This window comes from Jaculus jaculus, chromosome 9 (assembly GCF_020740685.1).
Source record: "Jaculus jaculus isolate mJacJac1 chromosome 9, mJacJac1.mat.Y.cur, whole genome shotgun sequence".
NCBI lineage: Eukaryota > Metazoa > Chordata > Mammalia > Rodentia > Dipodidae > Jaculus > Jaculus jaculus.
The window spans coordinates 48,192,223-48,204,045 of NC_059110.1; the positions used below are offsets into that span (position 1 = coordinate 48,192,223).

The window sequence follows — 11,823 nt, forward strand, 5'->3', positions numbered from 1 at the left end:
ACCAGGCATATTTATGGAGGAAGGTATTTGTTAAAGCTTACAGATCCAGGGGAAATTCCATAATGGCAGAAGAGGCTAACCCTGCTTTCACAGAGCAGAGAGAAAGAGAGAGAGAGAAAGAGAGAGAGAAAGAAAGAGATGGAGGGAGGGAGAGAATTAGAGAAACCCAAGCCAAAAGTCAAACCACACAGCACACTTCAGGCACTTTTCATATCTTTAGATTGTAATATCAAATCCACCACCACACTTTAGGGCTTGATCCTAAGATCCTGTCTAGTGATACCTCCTCCAGCCAGGTGGCTGCAGATCTAAATTACCAACTGTAATAAAATACTGAATATATGGGAGGTCTTCTATTCAAACTACCTACCATGATTCATTGTCTATAATTATGGAAGTTGTCAATAAAAAAGAAGATCTCTATAAGGAAAATCATGGCAGAATTAGTTGTTTAAATGTCATACTACCTAAAGCAATTTATAAATTCAACATATCTTTCAAAAAATCAATGACATTCTTCATGAAACTAGGAAAACCATTTCTAAAATTTGTATGAAACCACAAAACATCCTATGTGCATAGAAAAATACAAGCAGTCTTATACTCCCTAATTTCAAAGATTCCTACAAAGCTGTAGTAAGCAAATTGGTATGGTGTTAGAAGGCATAGATCATTCAAAGCAATAGAAAAAAAAACATTATATGATCAATTGATTTTTATTGCTAATAATGTATGTTGGAAAATAAGTGCTTTAATAAGTGGTGATTGAAAAAGTGGAAATTACATAAGGAAGGATGAAATTGCTCCTTTCTAATCATCTATAAAATAAACTCAAAATAGATTGTTAAGACTTAAATAGGAGACTTGAAGCTAAATCTGCTGGAAGAAAATATAGTACAATATAAGAATTAATACCAATCCTTCCAAAACTATTTCAAAAAAAATAAATAGGAGGGAATATTTTCATACTAATTTTATGAATCTAGCAACACCCTGGTATTTAAACTAGTCAAGCAAACTACAAAAAGAGGAAAGCATAGGCAAGTGTCCTGGATTAGTAGCAGTGAAAAATACCTCAACAAAATATGAGTAAGTCAAATTTAAACATACAGGATGGGGAGATGGCTCAGTGGAGGAAGGCATTTGCTTTGCAAGCCTGACACTCGGCTTCATTCTCCAGTAAGTACCCACATAAAGACCACATAAAGCCAGTGCACAAAGTGAAGCTTACATCAGGAATTCAGTTACAATGGCAGAAAGGCCCTGTCACACCCATACTATCTCCCTTTCTCTCTCACAAACACACACACACATATGTGTGTGTGAGAGAGACTATATGGCATATGTATATATATTCATACACACACATACACACACATACTAAACACACATTTGAAAGAATATACACTGATTAAGTGGGATTTATACCTGGCACAGAGACAGGTTCAATATACAAAAAACTATATGATATACAATAGTAACAGAATGAATGATAAAATCACGATCATCTTGGCCTGCAGATATGACTAAGTGGTTAAAAGGCACTTGCTTGCAAGGCCTAATGACCTGAGCTCAAATCCCTAGTACCCCAGGTAAAGCCAGATACACAAAGTGGAGTATGTGTTTGGAGCTTGTTTGCTATGGCAGGAGGTCCTGTCACATCTACCCTCTCTCACACTCTGTCTTTCTCTCTCTCATCATCTCTCTCCGTCCCTTTTACTCTCTACTTACAAATAACTAATTAAAAATTATGATCATCTCATTATGTAAAAAAAGTTACTGGATTAGAGAGATGGCTTAGTGGTTAAGCGCTTGCCTCTGAAGCCTAAGGAACCCAGTTCAAGGCTCAATTCCCCAGGACCCATGTTAGACAGATGCACAAGGGGGGGCACATGAATCTGGAGTACGTTTGCAGTGGCTGGAGACCCTGGAGCACCCATTCTTCCTCTCTCTCTATCTGCCTCTTTCTCTCTCTGTCACTTTCAAATAAATAAATAAAAATAAACAAAAATAAAAACATTTTAAAGTTTTTGACAAAAATTTAGTATGCAGGCTGGAGAGATGGCTTAGCAGTTAAGGCACTTGCCTGTGAAACCTAAGGACTCAGGTTCAAGTTCCCAGGACCCATGTAAGCCAGATGCCCAAGGTGGAGTATGTGTCTGGAGTTCATTTCCAGTAGCTGAAGGCCCTGGCATGCCTATTCTTTCTTCCTCTCTTTCTTTCTTTCTTTCTTTCTTTTTTTCTTTCATTCTTTCTTTCTCTCTGTCTCTCTCTTTTTCTCTCTCAAATAAATAAAAAATTAAAAAAATAGTGTGATATCATAACAGAAGTTCTCAGCTCAATAGGTAAAAATGGGTGTGACAGGACATAAATGATATGTCTGTATGGTAAGTTGTAGCTAGCATTATGCACAGTGATTGGAAGCCTGATGACTCTCCTCTACAATTAGAAGCAAAACAGCAATGCTTATTGCTGCACTTATATTCAGAATTCTAGTGTATCCTAAACCAAAAATTGGCAAGGAAAGGAAATGAAAGATATCCAAAATGCAGATGAAGATGTGAGTCATTTCTGCTTGCAGATCATATGATTTAGTATACAGAATATCCCAAAGATTCTACCACAAAACTGTAGGAACTAACGAGTTTTTTTGTTTGTTTTTTGTTTTTCGAGGTAGGGTCTCACTCAGGTCCAGGCTGACCTGGAATTAACTCTGTCATCTCAGGATGGCCTTGAACTCATGGCAATCCTCCTACCTCTGCCTCCCGAGTACTGGGATTAAAGGCGTGTGGCACCACACCTGGCTTTATGAGTAAGTTTTAGGATATATAATTAGCAGACCATTATGTGTTGTGTTTGTCATTAGTAAAAAAAAAAAAAAAAAAAAAAAAAAAAATTCTAAAAGGAAATTAGTACATCACACCCATTGACAATAACAGAAGAAATATATAGCATAAATTTAACAAAGAATGAAAAATGGACATAAAATATAAAATGTCAATGAAAACAGTAAACAGGACACAAACATATGAGAAGATAGCCAGTGTTCACAAATTAGAGAATTATGTTTAAAATACCCACACTACTTGAATGCGTACATTTGGATATACTGATCTTTTGGATATTTCAAAAGCATAATGATAAAACTAGCCTAATTGGAGTGTTCAAGTGAAATTCTGAAAAGCATAGCATTTAATAGAGTTAGAAACACCTTTGGGATGGGACAACATGTTTATTTGGAAACCGTACATCCTTAATAAGGGATTAATATTCAAATCTATATGGAAGTCAAGAAAACCTAATAAAAAATTGAACAAAGTACCCAAGTAAATATTTTTCTAAAGATAATGTACAAATAAGTGGCCAGGTTTTCAACATCAGATAAATGAAATCATCTAGTCATAAGGAAATAAAAATCACTTCCATAATGAGATAGTACCCCAGCCATTATGTGGCTCCTACCACACTGATGATGCCTAGCCAGTACTGGCAAGAATCCTAGCACTAGGGAGGCAGAGGTAGGAGGATTTCTGTGAGTTCTAGGCCACCCTGAGACTACAAAGTGAATTCCAGGTCATCCTGCACTATAGTGAGACCCTACTTCGATGAACCAAATTTTTAAAAAATGAATACATATCAAAAGGCAATAAAATTAGTATGTCAAAAATACGCAAGTGCATTGCAGCATTATTTAGGTAGAGTATACAACTCACAAAATAAACCTTAAGTGCACACTGATGGATGAACAAATAACAAATGTAATATATGTATGGTTGATTAAATATTATTGTGTTGAAGAAAATAAATATGAAATCCTTTTCTTTCTACCAGTATTGGTAACTATGAAGAGCATCATGCTAAGTGAAGTAACAAGACAAAAAAGACTAATATTGCATCAACTTACTAATATATGGATCTAAGAAATCAAACTCATAGAAGTAGGGAATAAAATAATCATTGTGAGCATCTAGGGGTGGGAAATGGAGAGATGTTGGTCATATTGTATGATGTTTCAATTATACAGGATAAGTTTCCAAAATGTAGTTTAACAGGATGACTAAAATAGAAATACTACATCTTATCCTCAAAGTTTATAGGAGAGTAAATCTTCAATGGTCTTATCACATGTCACAAAACAGGAATGACATGAAAAAGTGATGAATGTCAGGTGACATATATCTTAATGATGATTGTGGTAATCTTTTTATAATGCACATCTATGGATTTGTAATGTATACAAAATATAATTACATATCAATTACATTATAATAAAGTGGAGAGAAGAGAACAGATATAAAAAGAATAATTTCTTGAAATAAACATGAGAAACTTACTTGCAATACCATCAAACAATTACAAATGATTTGGGGGGGGGTATTGGAATTGTAAAAGATTAACCCGTTTGAGTCAAAGAAATAATGTGTTGTGATTTATTTTGTACCTTTGGAAAGAAATTTTTTCAAGGAAGTAAATAAGTGATATGAAAGTTTCTGAAATGACCACATCTTTTTTACTTAGCTGTAAGTAAATAATGTTGTGGATTATCAAGATGAAATATAACAGAAGAAGCAAATGTGGCAGGAATGGGAGATATTACTGGCTTGTGAGATGGTACTCTTTTTAAACCCTGTGAATTGTACAAGTAGGGATATTTATTATGTGGTATACCACAGTTTTGAATTCAGGAAAGCAATTACTAAATTTAAATACAATTAAAATTAGATTTGGTAATGTGTGCTTGGTGATTATGATGAGAAAGTTGTCAGTAGAGATGACAGCCATATTTTTAGTGTCTTGAAGTGCAAGTGGTTCTGGAATAGTTTATTTTCCTTTCTTCTTTCAAAATTCTTAAGAAGAGATAAAAAGAAAAAGGACACAGGAAAGGTCAAAATGTTTCTAAGTCGATTTATTACATGTAAAATGAGGAAGAAATAGAAAATTAAAAACAAAAACCGCTATGGAAAGAAATGGGCATTGACACCACACAACTTGGATTTGGGGTGGAAAGGGGGATCTTCAAAATGTCTCATCAATTACATCATCCTCAGAGTGATGCTGATGTGGTGGCTCATTTTTCTTCCACAGTTCACATCTGTTTCTGCCTTTTTAAATTATGATTATTTCCAAGGAGAAATAAACATTCTAGCTGATCTCCAAAGAAGCATGTCTCTCATGCTTTGGTTGTTTAAGAGAACCATAAGAGAGATTGGGAAATGCCTTAGAGACAGTGTGTGTCTCTGATACATCCATACTTTGGGATTCCTAGATAAAAGAAAGCAAAGGAGTGGTGATTCTAAATATGGTTCACATAATCAAAAACAAAACAAAATGATACTCTGAGCTAGAGACAAAGCAACTCCACTGTACTAAGTGATGAGAATAATAATCAGCCAACAATGTTATAACCAGAGTAGCCCATCTCTTTTAATCCTGTTCAGCAGTAAAAAGGGATTTCCTGAAGGCATGTGGAGGGAGTCAATGTACTTGCAACTACCTCCAAAGAATGGAGAACCTAATAAACAGATATCTCAGTGAAGTCAGGTGACTAGTAGGTCAGTTCTGAACATGGTCTCTTGAGTTGCCCACAATGAGATTCAGCCTCTATTGCCTACAGGGGTAATTCCCTTATTATTTTTTTAATTGCCTTTTCTCCCTCATCTCATTTTTCTAAATTCCTCACTTTGGCATTCTAGAATCTTCTTTGCACAGAAATACTTGCTTCCTGTTTCTTTGGGGCCATATCACTGCAAAAAAAATGCAAGAAATGTAACATGTAGGAAACTATTTTAAAGAAAACAGTTGGATTATCAGGCACAAAGACTCTCGTGGACAAAGATTAAATACTGTACTTTCAGTAGGTGATACAAAACCTAATTCTATTAACAAAGTTACATTGCATTGATAGTCTCTTCCCAACCAGAACAACATTCAGCAGGTTTATAATACTTCCTGTGACTTCCATCTTGGGTGTGGCTTAGCCACACCCACTATTCTTACAGCCTTTGACCCTTGGTAGGTCAGGAGATTGTTGCGTATGGTTACTGAACTCAGAAGGGCTGCTCTGCTCAGCTGATCCTCGTTTTCAACTCATTATGGGAAACTGACCCTCGTAGGGGCTGAGCATGGTGACACCCCAACATAGCCAGAATCTCCATTCTTCTCCATTCTGCATCCTTGAAGCCCTCCAGATGGCCCTGGTGATCGTGCTGTCTACATCTTCTGATGCCTGTGGCAGTCCACCCACATTTGAAAATATGGAGCTCACTGGCATTGCTAAACCCAATTATGCTGTTGGGGAACGAGTGCAGTATGCATGTAAACCAGGATACAGACGTCAGTTTTCTCTAGCCAACTCCATTGTTTGCACTGCTAATGGATGGCCGCTACTTTCAAAGGCTGTTTGTCTCAGAAAATCATGTCCAAGACAAAATGATCCTGTAAATGGGCAAATAAATCTCTTAAACGGGAGTACTGAGTTTGGCACACAAATCGAATTTGTTTGTAATGAAGGCTTTTTCTTGATTGGTAAAAAAATTCTACTTTGTCTTCTTAAAGGATCTGGTGTACATTGGAGTGATAATCCCCCACATTGTGAAAAGATTTTGTGTGAACCACCTCCAAATATAGACAATGGAAAATACACCCCAAGTGACAAGGAAGTGTTTGCGTATCAAGAAGTAGTAACGTATACCTGTAATCCCAAATCTGGTCCAGATGAGTTTTCACTGGTTGGAAACAGAAAGCTTTATTGTTCTGGGATGGATTCGTGGAGTGGTGATCCTCCTCAGTGCAAAGTGGTCAAATGTCCACACCCAGTCATCAAAAATGGACAACAGACATCAGGATTTAGAAAGAAATATTCCTACAAAGACACAGCTGTGTTTCGATGTAACAAGGGTTTTGTCCTCCATGGAAATGACACGATCATCTGTGAGAGTGACAGTACTTGGCAACCTCCAGTTCCAACGTGCAGGAAAAAAGCACCTCTTCTTCCCCCTACTAAGCCACCTTACAGTACAAATTTTTCCAGTTTTGCTGGCTCAGGAGGCTGCCCTCCCAAAGAAGGACCACTTGACTTCAAAGATTTCAGTCAATGGATAGTTGTTCTGCTTGTTGTGATGCTGTTGTAGCTACAATAAATGTACATGTCTATGCACACAGATCTTCAACATGAAAAAGGAAAGTGGAGGTGTAAGATAAATACCTTTGCCAGAATAAATGATTTTAAACAGAGCAAGTTGAATGGTTTACACAAACCTGCTTTTTAGCTAATTTTGTCATTCCTATTTAAAATTGTCAGATCTACACTAACTTCTGCAATTTCCCTGTCATGAATGCAAATATGCAGACCTACTCGTAGCATGTTATGTATCTTAAAGGTAGTTATTCTTTGACATTTCTTTGAAAAGTACGTGAGGGATCATGAACATACTTCCTGTTTTCCCTTAAATAACACCAGTATTTCCAGAGAAAATTATTACAGTGTTTTTGGTATCAGTATATAGAAATTATTTTATAGTATCTAAAACTTAAAGAAATACAGGTCAAAGTAAAATGATAAATAATTATTAAATAATGTGACTTTTTTCAATATTTATTAGAGATTAATGCTTACTTTTGACTGATTCTTTTCTTTCTAGTCCCTTTTTAAAATTTTTTAAATTTATTAATTAACTAATTCCATGATTATAAAAAATACCCCATGGTGGGCTGGAGAGATGGCTTAGCAGTTAAGCGCTTGCCTATGAAGCCTAAGGACCCCGGTTCGAGGCTCGGTTCCCCAGGTCCCACATTAGCCAGATGCACAAGGGGGCGCACGCGTCTGGAGTTCATTTGCAGAGGCTGGAAGCCCTGGTGCGCCCATTCTCTCTCTCTCTCCCTCTACCTGTCTTTCTCTCTGTGTCTGTCGCTCTCAAATAAATAAATAAGAAAAATACCCCATGGTAATACCCTCCCACACCCACTTACCTCTTTGAAACTCCACTCTCCATCATACCTCCTCCCCATCTCAATCAGTCTCTCTTTTACTTTTGATGACTTGATCTTTTCCTCCTCTTACGATGGTCTTATGCGGGTACTGTCAGACACTGTGAGGACATGGATATCCAGGGCATTTTGTGTCTGGAGGGAGCAGGTTGTATGGAGTCATGCCCTTCCTTTGGCTCTTACATCCTTTCTGCCACCTCTTGCACATTAGACCCAGAGCCTTGGAAGGTGTGATAGAGATATTGCAGTACTGAGCACTGCAGTCATTTCCTTCCAACACCATGATACCTTCTGAGTCGTCCCAAGGTCACTGCCATCTGAAAAGAGAAGATTCTCAACCAAAAGTGAGAATAGCATTAATATAAGGGTGTGAACATTAACAGAAGTGCTTACTGGGCAGTTTGATAAGCATAGTATATATATTTGGCCAGACAACAGCAGATGTTACACCGCTTGGGCTCATGACTACTCAGTTTTAAGTTTTCAGTATCAGGAATCTATTCCCTTCCCATGGAGTGGGCCTCCAGTCCAATTAGAAGGCAGTTGGTTTCCCCCATAACAGACTTGCCACTATTGCACCCATTGGCCCATTTGGCCTGGCTGGCCAATTAAAAGGCTTGCAGTGTCCACTGATGAGTATCTGCACTGGTGACTTCTCTTTCTCCCATTGAACTGCATGCAGAATGGCTTCTTCCAGTTTTCTGTCAGCTGGTCTACATGGAGAGGCTTATCAGCTCAGATCCAGCAAGATTTCTGAGTGGCCTTGCAGCCCAAGGATATGGAGTCTTTAGCAATAGGGTCTTACCATATATTCCTGGTGGGAAACAAAGAGCCTCAGCAATGGCCTATAATGCTTTGGGGGAATCAGGGATCTCCCTGGCCAACAACTCACTGGAAGATATCCCATCCATGGCACTGAAAATTTTCTAGCAACAATCTATGGCTCCTGAGTGTTCCATTGTCCTAAAAAGTAGGATTACATATGTTTTATTTTTATCCACTTAGATTTTGATTAGCTGTCCCTCCACCTTTCCTTTACTCAATCACTTCCCCAGACCTCATTTTGTGCCTTTTCACCCCCATTGATCTATTCTTCTACTTACATATATACAATACCATCCTATTAAGTACCCCCCTCCCTTCCTTTCTTTTCCCTTTCTATCTCTTTTCTAGCATACTGGCTTCTGCTACTGAGTTTTTTTCTTCTCACACAGAAGCCCAGTCATCTGTAGCTAGGATCCACATATGAGAGAGAACATGTGGTGCTTGGCTTTATGGGCCTGGGTTACCTCACTTAGTATAATCCTTCCCAGATCCATCCATTTTCCTGCAAATTTCAAAACTTCAGTTTTCTTTACCACTGAGTAGAACTCCATTGTATAAATGTGCCATATCTTCCTATCCACTCATCTGTTGAGGGACATCTAGGCTGGTTCCATTTCCCAGCTATTATAAATTGAGCAGCAATAAACATGGTTGAGCATGTACTTCTAAGGAAATGAGATGAGTCCTTAGGATACCTAGGAGTGCTATCGCTGGGTCATATAGTAGATCAATTTTTCGCTGTCTTAGGAACATCCACACTGATTTCCACAATGGCTGGATGAGATTGCATTCTTACAAGCAGTGTAGAAGTGTTCCTTTTTTTCTACATCCCCCCCATCATTTATTGTAATTTGTATTCATGATGGTAGCCAATCTTATAGGAGTGAGATGGGATCTCAACGTAGTTTTAATCTGCATTTCCCTGATGTAGAACTTTTTTTTTAGATGCTTATATGCTATTTGTCTTTCTTCTTTTCAGAAGTCTGTATTTAGTTCCATATTCCATTTTTTAATTGGCTTGTTTGATTTCTTATTATTTATTTTTTTGAGTTCTATTTTATTGTTTTTATTTTATCAATTACTGCCCTAATCTTTATTATTTCTTCCCATCTACTGATTTTTGGTTTGCCTTGTTCTTCTTTTCCCAAGGCTTTAAGGTGAAGCATTAGGTCGTTTACTTGCGACCTTTCTAATTTCTTAATATAGGCACTTAAGGCTATAAATTTGCCTCTTAGAACTGCCTTCATCGTGGCCCAGAGATTTTGATATATTGTGTTTTCATTATCATTTGTCTCTATGAATTTTTTGATTTCCTTCTTGATTTTTTCATTGACCCATTCATCATTCAGTACTGTATTGTTTAGATTCCATGATCTTGTGTATGATCTATAGCTTTTCTTGCTATTGATTTGTAGTTTGATTCTATTGTGGTCAGATAGAAGGCAAGGAATTATTTCAATTTTCCTGAATTTGTTAAGATTTGCTTTGTGTCCTAATATATGGTCTATTTTAGAGAATGTTCCATGTGCTGCTGAAAAGAATGTATATTCTGCAGCATTTGGATGAGATGTCCTATATATATCTGTTAGGTCCTTTCCTTCTATAACCTCATTTAGTCCATATGCCTCTCTGTTTATTTTATCCTGGGATGACCTGTCAATTGATGAGAGTGGGGTGTTGACATTCCCCACTACCACTGTGTTTGGAGTTATCTGTGTCCTTAGTTCTAACAGCATTTGTTTGATGAATTTGGGAGCCCCCATGCTAGGTGTATATATGTTTAGGATTATAATGTCCTCCTGTTGGTGTGTGCCCTTAATCAATAAAAAGTGACCTTCCTTATCTTTCTTGACTAATGTTGGACTGAAGTCTACCTTCTCAGATGTTAGGATAGCAACCTCTGATTGTTTTCTATGCCCATTTGCTTGAAACCCCATTTTCCAACCTTTCACCCTAAGATAATGTCCATCCTTTGTTGAAAGGTGAGCTTCACAAGGTAGACTTCAGTCCAACGTTAGTCAAGAAAGATAAGGAAGGTCACTTTATATTGATTAAGGACACACTCCAACAGGAGGACATTACAATCCTAAACATATATGCACCTAATATGGGGGCTCCCAAATTCATCAAACAAACACTATTAGAACTAAGGTCACAGATTAACACCAAACACAGTGGTGGTGGGTGACTTTAACACCCCACTCTCATCAATTGACAGGCCATCCCAGAAAAATTAAACAGAGAGACATCTGGACTAAATGAGGTCATAGAAGTAATGGACCTAACAGATATATACAGGACATTTCATCCAAAGGCTGCAGAATATACATTCTTTTCAGCAGCACATGGAACATTCTCTAAAATAGACCATATATTATGACACAAAGCAAATCTTAACAAATTCAGGAAAATTGAAATAATTCCTTGCATTCTATCTGACAACAATGGAATTAAACTACAAATCAGTAACAAGAAAGGCTATAGAGCATACACAAAATCATGGAAACTAAACAATACACTACTAAATGACGAATGGGTCAATGAAGAAATCAAGAAGGAAATCAAAAAATTTAGAGTCAAACAATAATGACAACACAACATATCAAAATCTCTGGGACACAGTGAAGGCAGTTCTAAGAGGTAAATTTATAGCCTTAAGTGCCTATATTAAGAAATTAGAAAGGTCGCAAGTAAATGACCTAATGCTTCACCTTAAAGCCTTGGAAAAAGAAGAACAAGGCAAACCAAAAATCAGTACATGGGAAGAAATAATAAAGATTAGGGCAGAAATTAATGAAATAGAAACAAAAAGAACAATCCAAAGAATTAATGAAACAAAGAGTTTTTTCTTTGAAAGGATAAACAAGATTGAAAGGTGAGTTTCTTGGAGACAACAAATTGCAGGATCCTGCTTTTTAATCCATTCTGCAAACCTATGTTTTTTGGTTGGGGCATTGAGGCTGTTGATACTAGGAGTTATTATTGAAAGGTGTGTATTTATATTTGCCATTT

General features: G+C 37.1%; 1 protein-coding gene across 1 annotated transcript; it reads left to right on the forward strand.

Moving 5' to 3' along the window:
- The first annotated feature begins 6,122 nt into the window (after positions 1-6,122).
- Positions 6,123-7,130, forward strand: LOC101596863 (membrane cofactor protein-like). Its single transcript, XM_012951502.2, has one exon. It carries the CDS (start codon positions 6,123-6,125, stop codon positions 7,128-7,130), a length of 1,008 nt encoding a protein of 335 aa, XP_012806956.1.
- The last annotated feature ends 4,693 nt before the right edge of the window (positions 7,131-11,823 follow it).